Genomic DNA, 13,077 nt, shown 5'->3' on the forward strand with positions numbered 1-13,077 from the left:
CACGTTTTGCCCTACAGAGGGCGCTGTAACAAGTTATGAAAAACTTCCAAAAAATTACAGAGGTCATCCGCGTCCCCGCACATCACGTCGTCGTGAATTGAAAACATTCTGAGCTGAATTCGACTTAAATTGTAAGAGATAGTTTTACGAGGTAAGTATTGAATCATAAGTAGTTTGAAATAGAGGAATTATAACCACTTTCAGCATAAATCAAGCTTACTGTGAGTGAGTGTTTACATGAATGGCTACAAACAAATACAATTGGTTCATGTGTTCTGTGTTGTGTTGGTAATTTTAACCATTGATTGAAATTACTGGTGTTACATCACCAGCAGTAGTTGAAACATCACAGTCACATTACATTGCATACATGACACGACCGCATTTCGTCTTATGAAAAAGTTAGTTATGCTCAGAGTGTCACGTGCGTGTTTACTTTTTGTTTTTTATCCTTAAAGTTAACTTTCATTCATGACTTTTGTCCACTTACTTAACATGTTAACCTGCTTAATTTGTCTGAAGAGTGAAGTGAATCATTTATTAATATTAGTAAAAACAAAAATAGTAACATGATGAGTAAGGTCTACCATGGAGGTTTCTTCCTCTATTCTATGGGTCTACTCTCTCTTCTAAAAAGGAGAGACCAAGTGACTGGGGCGCTGTACTCCTTTTTTCAAAATGTTGTCATGGGTCGAGCCAATAGCTTAGTGATAATGACAATATTTTGAAAAAAGGTGAACAGGACAGTGCCTCATAGTTGTTGGGAAATGAGTTGAATTTGGTGCAGTAACTTTTATAGGGTACGGTCTACTTCGGCACCTTGCAAACTCTGCACCTACAACTGTACAAACTCAACACCTACAACATGTACAACCTCGGCACCTTGCAAACTCGGCACCCACAAACTCGGCACCTTACAAACTTGACACCTACACTACAACCTCGACACCTTGCAAACTTGGCACCCACAAACTCCACACATGTACGAATAGAACTCGGCACCCAGTTGCAAATGTTTGATTTTCACACTGCGTGGTACCTCATTTTTATGTTTAAGTTCAGCCCCCAGTGCCATAAAAAGCTTGGATAACTTTCCGCACGGCGCCACCACTTTTTCACTCATTTTTAGAAAAAGGGATATATCAATCAGGTAAATAAGTTCCTACATTATTTCATATCAAATGAAAAAGTGGTGGCGCCATACGGAAACTTTTCCAAAAGCTTGATCCTGTTATTAGTAATAACATCACAAAAATTATCGTAACGTTTACCAGAAAATAGAAGCGACGTTATACACAGGACGGAAAAAAGTAACACTGAAAGGATCGTGTGCACCAAGTGATCTTTGATCATGTTTTGGAAAATGCTTGAAAACACCAATTATGATAATTTCTTTTCAGGCCCAGGAAGATATTTGCAGTCGTGTTTGTTGTGATTTCATATTTTAATATTAATATTGGCTGGCCTCTCTTTGTCTGAACTGGTTTGGCTTGCAATGACAATGTGACTGAATGATGGAAGAAGTTCAACTAAACTGCACCAATAAAGTATCTAAACACTTACAAATAGTCAGATTTATCGGAACCTGAATTAGTATGCCAAAGAATAATTATTCATTTCTATTCACCGTTAATTTCTGCACATTTTGACACATCTTATATTACGCTACGATGTTGTTGGGTGGATTTATGGGCACTTGAGTGGCTTAAGGTCGAATTTCAAAAGTTGCAAAAGCCCCTATTCACCCCAATTCCAGAAGGGAACTCACACAAGCCTCACACACAGACAAAATCAAGACAAAAGACACAAACTCGTTTCGTTTACTTAACCATGAAATTTATGGCCGTATCTTTAACTCTAAAACTGCTGATATCCTGTCCTCAATACTTGGTGTGTCCTCCATCACTGTTAACGGCAATGAGTCGTCTTCTCATACTCCAAACGAGACATCTGATCTGTCCCTGGTCAATCCCCTGCCATTTTCTGATCAGGATGCGTCGCAATCCCTCGAGAGTGGTGTCAGGCTTGATGGACTTGTTCACTTTCTTCTGCTGCAGAAGTCACACTCGGGCGGCCACTCCTTGGCAGGTTGTCCACATTTCCCTGAGCTTGGTAGCCATTCCACCATTTTACTGACCGTCGCTGGTGACGTTCCAACTTGATGAGCTGCAGCTTGAATCGACATATATCAAACCAACGATCCGTCCTCTTTCCTGTTTGGTCAGTTGAGCCATCTTTCCTGTTATCTTGAAACACCTTTCCCTGTCTTACCATAATCAGGGATTCTGGTTCTTAACCCATTTTGTTATATGCCTCCCATCTTTGACCCCTTTGCTTGGTTACTGACAATTATTGCTGATGTTCATCGCAACCGATTTATCCAAAACGCGACAAACAAATCATTTATAAAGGGCGGGCAAAAGAAACGCTGATCTTACTCGTCACAATACAACGATTTAGCTTGAATAGGGGCTTTTGCAACTTTTGAAATTCGACCTTAAGCCACTCAAGTGTACATAAATCCACTAAACAACATCGTGGCGCAACACAAGATGTGTCAAAATGTGCAGAAATTAACGGTGAATAGAAATGAATAATTATTTTTTGGCATACTATTTCAGGTTCAGATATATCTGACCATTTGTAAGTGTTTAGATACTTTATTGGCGCAGTTTATTTTACTTTTGAGTATTAAAATTCTTTAAATTGATTTTGTAAGAGAATACAAGAAGAAGAATGAAGCATTTTAATAACTAGTTTTGATTAAATGTTGATTTGGGGTTGGTCAATATTTTTTTACTAGAGTGGGATTCGGTGAAATCACGCTACAGACCCATTGCACGCGCTTTGATTTTGTGGGTCAATACGTGCAGTTGAAGGATAATACACAAATACTATCCTTTTGTACATATTTTGACCCCTAAAAAGGAAGTGCGTGCAAGTGTGCTGCGTGTTGTACATTGGGTCTGTATTAAACATTTCTTTGTTGAACCCAAAATCATTTAAAATTTACCAGTCAGTTTCGCTTGTGGTTATTATTTGATAATTAAAGATTAATATCAATTAAATTGAACTGGTTGTATGTTTTATTTCTGTTCCCAACTATCCAGGAAAATGTGTGGATTCAATCTGACTTCTGCTGTTGTAACTTTCCATAATTTATGATGTCAGCAGTGGCAGGTGGACTCGGTAGAGCTACGGTCCGAGCCGTGAAAGGCAGGAAACGTCTTATTCCACAGAGGGCAGCTTTGGTTTTGGTACGTGTGATAGTAAGGCTTGGATCTCACTTCTCAGAAGTTAATTCAATCACATCCACTTCTCAATCATTATTACATTTGTTTGTATTGCTTCTGCTTGAACTATTCTGCCATCATTTTGCTAACTATGGATTTGTTGTATTATCATGATCTATTTTTATTAAGGGAATCAATGTGTGGTGAAGAGGTTTTCAACTAGATGTTTAAACCCGCGCCGAGGCCTGGACTTGATAATTTTACCGAGACGAAGTCAAGGCAAATTATCAAGAGCCAGGCCTCGGCGGGTTTAAACCACTACATGTAGTTGAAAACCGATTCAACACACTTTGATTCCCATTCACAAATACCTTTAGGGTCAAAAAACATTTAACATCTTTTAATTTGATCTATCTTTGTTTTACAGTTCATGTAGCTGTCATTTCTTATGTTTGTCTGTCCTTTTGTTTGCATGTCTGTCTCTTTGTTTTCGTTCTTTGTTTGTCTGCCTGGCTTTTACTACTTAATGTCATTTTTGCTTGACTCCACATTGTCTATATTTTTCATGGGCGTATCAAAACAAATGTGTTTTTGAATTGAATTAGTCAGTGTCAATCCTAGGATGTTGTGCTCAATTGTTTTAGGTTAAATGGGCAATTCCATGAAGAAGTGGACATGACCTCAAAATTTAGAATTGTGTTTTTTAAGTAAAAATTAGGCTTATATTGTAGCATATACATCAAATATTCAGGAAAAAATGGTTTCAATGTCATGTCTTTGCAAGAAAGTTACAAAAAAATAATTTTTGTGCCAACAATGTTTTATCATGAAATTATGTGTAAAAAAGTTGTGCAACTTCAATTTACTACTGAAGGGGGAAGATAACAAGGTATCAAATCAATCTAGTCATATTTATTCATTGATTGGACCTACACATTGGCTGCAATCGTCAAAATTTGTGTTTGTGATAGATTCAGACCATCAATCTGTGAAGCTTGTACCCCCATTAAACCTTATGTAACGTAACTAACCAAAACTTCCAATTGTTTCTGCCTGTAGAGAAGGCAATCAATTAAAATGTTTATATCTTGAATTTTCCTACTTGGTGCAATCCTTAATTAAAATAAGGAAGGAAAAATCATAAAAATTGTACCATGTGGAAAATAAAGGCAGTCAAAAACTGTAACGTAACTAACTATGTAACGTAACTAACCGGACCGTAACGTAACTAACCGACATAAAGACTATTAAGATGCTGCTAAGTTGACACAAGCATAAGTTTTCAGCCATGCTGTAGAGTTTAAACAAGTTAGGGAAGTGTGATACTGTTCTTTGACCCACAATTCAACTTCTAGCAATGTTTTGTTTGCCATGTGCCTCATTTTGTCTGTATGCATATTATGTATGCAAGATCCATGCGCAACACCCCTGTCCTACAAGTTCATCTTCTTCAACTTTTGTGGTGAACTTTTTGGGGTAAGTTTGATGACAATAAAGTTACATGGTGTAATCCACATGAATTTTATTTTAAAGGGTTATCTTAAAGTTGTATTTCTCTTCTATATACTAAATTAATGAGAGTTTGTGTACAAGTGCTGCATGTGTATAATTCTAACATTGTTCATCAGGTACATACATATGTGTAGTTATAAAAATTGCAATTTTCAAAAAAGTTGATTGACTTTGTTCCTTATTTTTATGTCCATAGATCAAACTGGCCATTTTCAAACAAGGAAAAGCAATTAGCAACACTAAGAAAACATAAAGGCAGCTAGTCACTACAAAAAAATACAACTAGGAGAAAAAGGCAGTGGCCGTCCAGACATTTTGTGACATAAGAAACAGCGAGAGATTTTGTTGTCTAATCGTCAACAATATCAGCTTGTATGTAAGGGGGAAGCAAACTCATTATAAGCTTGTTGCCCTGTGCAAACAGACCATGGGATGCGATTAGTGTGAAAAAAACAAAAACATTTTGATGTGCATCTCGTAGAGATTTATTTTAGGACAAAGCACAAAAAACAGTAGGACCGGAACGTGTTCAAAAGGTTTAATATTATAATAAGTCTTCCTTTGTACATGGATAATCAAAGGCTTTAGTTATTAATTAGGGAGGGGGTACATGTATGTAGTAGAAGGGCAAAGAGGAACTGGTGTTGGTAGGTCAGGGTGGGGTTAGGAAAGGAGAGAGGGTGTGATGAAGAGAGAGAGACTGCCCATTTAAGCATTAAGCTGAAAAGCATTGTGGAGCGTGACAGCTGTACTTCAAGAGCAGCACAAGATTGAAATTCGCTGGACTTTCTTCTGCACCTCCCATGGCAAAGGTCATGTGGATGGCATGGGAGGGGCAGTGAAGCATCTTCTGTAAAATGGCCCACTCAAAATGTTTGTATCTTCTATACGAGGGACAAAATGATTTTCAAGCTAGATGTGCCAGAAAATGTCAACAATCGCGAGCATTTCAAAATTTCTGTTTAACTGTAAGATTAGTGTCCATGACCAAGAGTCAAGACAAGCGACTCATTTAACATCCTTTCTATTGTTTTGTTTTCTTTGGTATCTATGTAAGAGAGAAATTCACTTGGTTTATCATGTTTATTGTGACTTTAAAATACTGCATGGCTTATGAATGTAAAGGAACAAGTTTATATGTTACAGATATAAACATTTTGTAATATATGTGACCTGGGTTAATGATATGGCGAGGTAATGGCTTTTTATACCTTTTTTGCAATTTTGTTACCAAGTATTACTTTATTCCATTGTTTTTTGCTTAATTGATTTGTATATAGTGTAGTATTGCATACTAGTTACTAATATAGACCAGATTAGAGCTGTGAGTGAAGTACAAAGGGTGTATCACAAATAATATTAGTCACGGACAAAGTGTAACGTAACTAACTGTAACGTAACTAACCATGATTTTGGGGCAATGCCTGGAACTGATAAGAGTTATTTTATTTTTTTCCCCTACCAAAACACTTGCTAGTACCCTTGTAGTTATAGAAATAGTAAAGTTTGTTTCAGCTGTACCCTGTTTGAGGAAACTTTTTGTTCAAAGACATGCATTTTTTTTCCATGTCCCTTTTTTGTAACGTAACTAACCAAAATTAAACTGATCATAACAACGGAATAAATGTGTCTAGAAGTTTGTAATTTTGTTGTATATTAGGTCTAACCAAGATGTAGCCATGGTACAAAAATGGAGACTTGATAGGCTTTCATGTTAATATTGGAGATCACAGAGCTGTGCTAAGCAGCTAAAAGTGTAACGAAACTAACCGTGGAATTGCCCAAATCCCAATTGTAAGAATGTTTGTGGCTTGCAATAATCATAACCCTCCATTCTACCGGTGGTCATAGAATGAAGAGTTGGTAGTCCTGAAACATGTGAAAGGAGCAATGTGATTTGTTTCTGGGGATACAGTACAGCACTGTAGCCCAATGACTGTCTAGGAGCTAGTTGACTGCATGTGGTGATCTGGTGATCTGTGGTAATTCACAATGCAATCCAGGATGGTTAAAAGATTATTCCATGGTTCTACCACCATCCTCCATCCATTGTAATTCCCTCATACTTGACTTGAGTTGCACGTATGTTTGTAACAGCTATAGTTGTAGTAGTGGGAGCTATTCCAAGTTGAGTGAGATCTGGTTTGATTCCCAGTATGTGAGTACATGTACAAAAACAATAATCTTTATTAGATCCCAAAAAGGGTTATTCCAGTTTCCTGTGCGTTGGGTTCTCTCCTACATGTACATTATAAATGCCACTAGGTTTTTTCTCTCCAGGCCCTCCTGTTTTCCTCTCTTCAGAAAAATCAAACACTTTTGGTCTCAGGTTGTGCTCTGTCATGTCTGTGGTCGTGTTTGTATGAGGGTTGACATGGCTGGCTGCCAAAGAAGCCCATGCCTGCAGCTCAGACATGTTGTAGTCTGCGTTCTTCGCAATCCAGCTGTCTCAGCCAAGAGCAAAGGATGATGAGCCTTCCTAATTATTGTTAATGTTGTTATTGCAATTGCATCTTTACAGAAAGAAACAGTGGAGTCATGTTTTTAAACACCTTTTTGTCTTTTTCTTGTCTTAATTGTAGACACAGGCAGCAGTTGAGAAGATCCGAGGAATAGTGAGTGAGAAACCGGAGGTTAATGGGTTACGTGTTGGTGTTAAGACCAGGGGCTGTAATGGTCTGACCTATACATTGGATTACGCCACAGAAAAAGGCAAATTTGATGAGGAGGTGATTCAGGATGGTGAGTTACATTGCCACGGCAACAGTGGGAGTCTATAGATATTTATCACCCAGCCACCATCTTGGTCATGTTCCCTGTATTCTATGGCATTAAAAGATGCAACACTCATTGTACAAAAAGGAACCAGATTATTTCTCCTTCCAGCCTCGGTTTGGTTACACTGATTTGAACGGGAGAAAATCAAGATGGTTGCACCATGGTAAAGGTCTATAATAGATAGAGAAAATGGAGAACACCGAGTCATTATCCGAGTGAAGCCCGGTTCATACTTCCTGCGAATACGATACAAATTTTGACTTTATGAATTTGCAATGAATAATGCGCATCTGTAAAACATTCTCTGCGAAAGCGGCCCTGTGACACAAAAATTTGTTGGAAATGTGAACTCATCATCACTACATGTAGGTTGTGAGATCACTTTATGGACATAAAGTGATCCCGTTTTTAGCCAGTTTTGTTGAGGGTGTAGGGCAATATGTTTTTGACATGACATGAAGAGCGTGTATATATGGCACAGATATTTCATCATTTAGATTTGACTCAATAGAGATATAAAGAATGCTCAATGCACACCTCCAGCTTGCTATACCAGACATGGTTAAACATTTTGACAACTTTGGACGACCCCTTAACATAACAAAGCTCATCAAAGTTCTTGCAACTAGTTTGTAAATAATGAGCACGGAACATTGTTCTTTCTGGTTTGGCTTGGGTTTTGTTTGTGTGTTTGCTTTGTGAAAAAAAACAGTGGTACATGTACCTAACCGTCCTATTGGGTATCTTTCTGATCTGACATACATAATAAACATTGATTACTGATACTGACAAAATAGGAAGTTGGCAGAGCACCAGTTGGCAGAGCACCAGGTTCAAATTCTGTTGTAGTCAAAATTTTCTCTGTGTACATGGTGTAGCCCAAAATTTTTCAGAGACAGTTTTAATTGTGATTTAAATTTAAATAGGTTCTTTTTTAAGGTTTGGTCTATGCCACGATGAGGTCACACTTCTGTAAGCATGGCATTATTCATTTAATGGTTCTTCTGTAAGCATAGCAGTATTCATTAAATGGCTGTACTCACTTAATGGCTGTACTCTTCCTTCTGTTGTTTAGGTTTTTGTCTTCTTCTTTTCATGCGCTTTGAGCACCTTATTGCGCAATATAAACTTTCCTTATTATTATTAATATTATTATTTAATTTGTGTTTTAGGGGTGAGGGTCTTCGTTGACTCCAAAGCTCAGCTTTCACTCTTAGGTACAGAAATGGACTATGTGCAAAATAAACTGAGTAGCGAGTTTGTTTTTAACAATCCCAACGTCAAAGGCACATGTGGATGTGGAGAAAGCTTCAATGTCTAGCAATGTGGACTGCTACATTAGGGAGAGGGGTGGAGTTCTGCTGGAGTAAGCAGTTGAGAAAAGAGGTTTGGAGAAGAAATGGGGGAGGGCGTCTTCAGATATGTACACCCCTCCCCCACTTCATCAAATGTCAAATGCCATTGTTGCGCGAGACTGGTGCTTGTGACAAAATGCTTCGATATCCCACTGGATTACTGTTGGATACCTCAGGAGATCAGACCATATGAAGACATCCAAGGAATGATACAGCTTTTATTTTAAACTGTTTATAAAATAGTGATTAAGTTCTTGCCGAGCAGAATTGTTTGCTGTGCACTGTAATCTCCGTGTTTAAAACTACAATACAACTGAATAAAACATGAGTTGTGTTGTAAAAGTTACGTGTATACAATGTTCCATTTTGGGCTCTTTGGTGAGCCGATGTCATGAGCATGTCATATTGACAGAGTGCTAACATGTCACTGCGTTTATTATGAAGCTATGTGGGCGCTTCCATATTTGTGGACAAATCAATGTAAAAGTTTGTAACTTTGTGTGGCTGTTTTACAGAACTTGCAAAGAATTTTATGATTTGATCATATGATCAGATGTGTGCATTCTTTTGTGCACGTGCGTAATGCAAACCTGTGTATTGCATGTCCTTCAGTTTCAAAATAAACTTAAGTTCTATGAAAAAATGAATTCAACCTTAATAATGCACAAACCTCAAAGGTTTTGCATCCAGGAGCCTGATATAATTTATTTTTGTGAAGTTATGTCATGTGTATGTTTGCGCTCTAGTCAATCAGAGGAAAGGATATTGTATGAAGTGGCACCATGTGATCAGTTTGCCAGAGGGTTGTATTTGTTGGGCTGATGTAGGTACATGTACATGTATGTTCTACATTGGGTCTTTAAAGGCACTGGACACTACTGATAAATACTCCACATAGACCTAATTGTTGGCATAAAAACTTGCTTGGTAATGAGCAATGGAGAGCAGTTGATAGCATAAAACATTGTTAGAAATGGCTCTCTCTGAAGTAACAGAGTTTTTCTCACTCAAAAAAACTTCAGTTGAAGCCTTTTATTATGCATCTGAAAGAACACAAAGTTGTGCAACAAGGGTTTTTTCTCTGTCTTTCTTTAATTTCCTGCAACTTTGATGACCAATTGAGTCCAGATTTTCACAGCTTTGTTGTTTTATGCATACGTTGGGAAGCATAAAGTGAGAATACTGGTCTATGACAATTACCAAATGTGTCCAGTGCCTTTAAGTTCTATGAAAAATTAATTCAGCCTTGGTAATGCACTAGCCTTGAATACATGTATGTCTGCACCCTTGAGCCCCCTAAATGGTGTTCATACATGTATGAAGAATTACGTAAGCGCTCTAGTCAATCAGACGAGAATAAATTAACAATGTCATGCCACAGGCCTGGAATTTCATCTTTGAAAGGGCAAGGCCATTTTCATTTTGAAAAGGGCACCTCCATTTGAAAATCTTAAAGTCATTGGGAAAGTACTTTTGAGGGGGCACCAAAGCCAAGACTGAGGGGCAACGGAGCCCATGGCCTCTGAGCCTGGTGTCACCTGCTTGCTCAGTTTGCCAAAGCGGGGTATTCATTGGGCTGACATTCTACGCTGAGTGTTTAAAGGGACACATTGCCTTGGATCGGTCGAGTTGGTCTTTGAAAAGCGTTTGTAACCGTTTTTTATAAAATGCATATGGGTAGAAAGATGTAAAAGTAGAATACAATGATCCACACAAACATGCCTCGAAAGTGCGTGGTTTTCCTTTTACCTCGACGACTAACACGTCGGCCATTTATGGGGGTCAAAATTTTGACTCCCATAAATGGCTGACCGTGTTAGTTCGCACAGAAGAAGAAAAACCATGCAATTTCGAGGCAAACTTGTGTGGATCATTGTATTCTACTTTTAAAACATCTTTCCAACCATATGCATTATATAAAAAACGGTTACAAACGCTTTTGTTTTGACCAACTCGTCCGCTCCAAGGCAACGTGTTCCTTTAAACCTCAAGCCATTAGTTCATGTGTAGCCATTACATGAGCTTCAGTTTTCACCATCTTTAAAGAAAAGTTTCCGCAATTGAACTAAAAGAATAAGGAGTGGAGTTAGCTCTTGCATTTCTTGAATAGTATTAATGGTGCAGTAACCTTGGTATTCCAATCAGTATGGTAACACAAATCATGTATGGATTCTTGATGACGGGTGCTGTCAGTTTATCATATCGAGACTGATTGCACCACAAACTCATACAGGATATCCATTGTGCTACTAAAACCTGTGTACATTTATCTTAAAAAAATACCACAAGTCTTTTGTTCTTTAGTATTTATGTAGTAACAATCTTCAAAAGTGCTTGAAAGCAATTGGTTTATTTCCGAGTTTTATTTTGAATAATATTTGTTCAATAACTCCTTTAACCACTTGGGAATACCTGGGATTGAACTCCTTGCACTATTAGGCCTAGTCTTTGTACTACATGACGATAACTCGGGTCAAGCATACATGTAGCAACCTCTAGATCAATAAAGCCTGCCACCATTGTGTATGGTTTATGCTCATTGTACATTTTATTACCTCACATTCATAGCGTGTTCCAGGTCTCATATGGCAGTGTGTGGATGCAAAACCCCCAACACTGCAAAAGTTTGCATTGTCACTGGGATTCATAATAGAGCAATTGGCATCTGACTTAAGAAGTGATTGTACCAGACATATGACCTGCTTTAGCTGGAAGTCTAACAAAAGAGAATTTTAAGTAGGAGTTGAAACTCTGCATGATGGAGATACAATCTAGAAAGTTTACAGTAACACCAACAAATTCCTCTTTGAGTTGTGATAGTTTTGAAAAGAAGTGGTTGGAGAAACAGTTCTGGTAAAGAAGAGATTTGCTTGATAATTAGTGTATCCTCAGCACAAACTTGCAAAACAAATGCCATAATTATAACACAAAACAATGTTCTTATTCAAGTGTTTTTTTTTTGTTATTGGAGACATGAATTAAAACAATACCAATTTCAGCATATTACATTATTGAAAACAGTTTGTTCATAAGACTGCAGTGCTGGTCAAAAAACATCAATGGTTAAGTCTGGTTGACTATTAATTTTTATTATCAGGGCCCAAATTCAGTAAGCATTTTGAGCATTTTTAGCAATGTACTTTTTGCTAAGCAAGTAATAACAATGTGAATTGGTTGGTTAACCTGTTTCTGCTAAGCAATACGGTTGTTGGCTTAGCAAATTTGTTTGCTTATCAGCATACATGGCTTACGGGATTGTGTCTTGGTGACCAATAGAAATGCAGTATGCAGTATTTTCTAAATAAACATACATGTATGCATTGTAGCGTAAGATTTAATAGTTGGCAAATTTGAAGTGATTGCTGTGTGGAAACCTCTGTGGTGTTATGCTTAACTTTCACATCGGGTTTATCAGGGCCCAAATTCCCAGAACTATTTTTTGGGCGACTGGTACCAGCAATTTTTGCTTAGCAAGAAAACATTTATCGCCTAGCAGCTTAAATAAAATTAGGCTCAGCTCAAATATCGAAATACAGAATCGAAACAAACAAAACAATTGAATATGTACAAAAGAATACATGAAACCGTTTGTTTTCTCAGAATGCGATTATTTATTTCTAAACACTCAGGTTATTGTTTTTGTTGAAAATCTGGAAGATTGGAATGAATGTACCATTCCAGGTGATCAGAAAATATTGTTTTACCCATCTATTTAACTCATGTGATTGTACGTATGTACTTTCAATAGGAGACTTTTGGGACACTAAGTGGCAGCACACAAATACAAAAGATGGGGAACTGGAGCTCCATGTACTATTGGAATGTGAATTAGTGTGGGAGCCATATCAGCAAATAAAATGCGACATCATCTATAGCAATGGCCATTGGGTTGCACTGTTGCATGAAAAAGGGTTCCTTGCTGAAATGGTGTCCAGTGCACGTTTTCATTACACCGAGTCAGTTCCCATCTTTCGCCTTGTTTGCAGAACGTTTTGCCTGCTCAGAACCATGTAACAATGAACCTGGTATGTCTGCTGCTATCTGGCATCCCAAAGTCAAACATTATAATTTATTTGAATTAAATAGAATTTAACAGAATGAAATAAATTATGTTATGAATTTTAACCAATAGTCTGGCAGTGTTGTTTATTGTTAAACCAGCTGAAAGAAGTAGGCAAAGGTAATTATTTTTTTTACAA

At 37.6% G+C, this 13,077-nt stretch overlaps 1 protein-coding gene across 1 annotated transcript; it reads left to right on the forward strand.

Moving 5' to 3' along the window:
* The first annotated feature begins 14 nt into the window (after positions 1 to 14).
* On the forward strand, positions 15 to 13,003 carry LOC139948213 (iron-sulfur cluster assembly 1 homolog, mitochondrial-like). Its single transcript, XM_071946291.1, has 4 exons — positions 15 to 151; positions 3,111 to 3,257; positions 7,328 to 7,487; positions 8,696 to 13,003. Exons 2-4 carry the CDS (start codon positions 3,162 to 3,164, stop codon positions 8,842 to 8,844), a joined length of 405 nt encoding a protein of 134 aa, XP_071802392.1. The 5' UTR covers positions 15 to 151; positions 3,111 to 3,161; the 3' UTR covers positions 8,845 to 13,003.
* The last annotated feature ends 74 nt before the right edge of the window (positions 13,004 to 13,077 follow it).

The sequence above is a fragment of the Asterias amurensis genome, chromosome 15 (genome assembly GCF_032118995.1).
Source record: "Asterias amurensis chromosome 15, ASM3211899v1".
NCBI lineage: Eukaryota > Metazoa > Echinodermata > Asteroidea > Forcipulatida > Asteriidae > Asterias > Asterias amurensis.

Excerpts from the sequence above, each read along its gene's own strand:
- LOC139948213 (XM_071946291.1), top strand. The coding sequence starts at position 3,162 with ATGATGTCAGCAGTGGCAGGTGGACTCGGTAGAGCTACGGTCCGAGCC. Across the intron at positions 3,258-7,327 it reads AGAGGGCAGCTTTGGTTTTG|ACACAGGCAGCAGTTGAGAA; the intron begins GTACGTGTGATA and ends TCTTAATTGTAG. Across the intron at positions 7,488-8,695 it reads TGAGGAGGTGATTCAGGATG|GGGTGAGGGTCTTCGTTGAC; the intron begins GTGAGTTACATT and ends TTTGTGTTTTAG.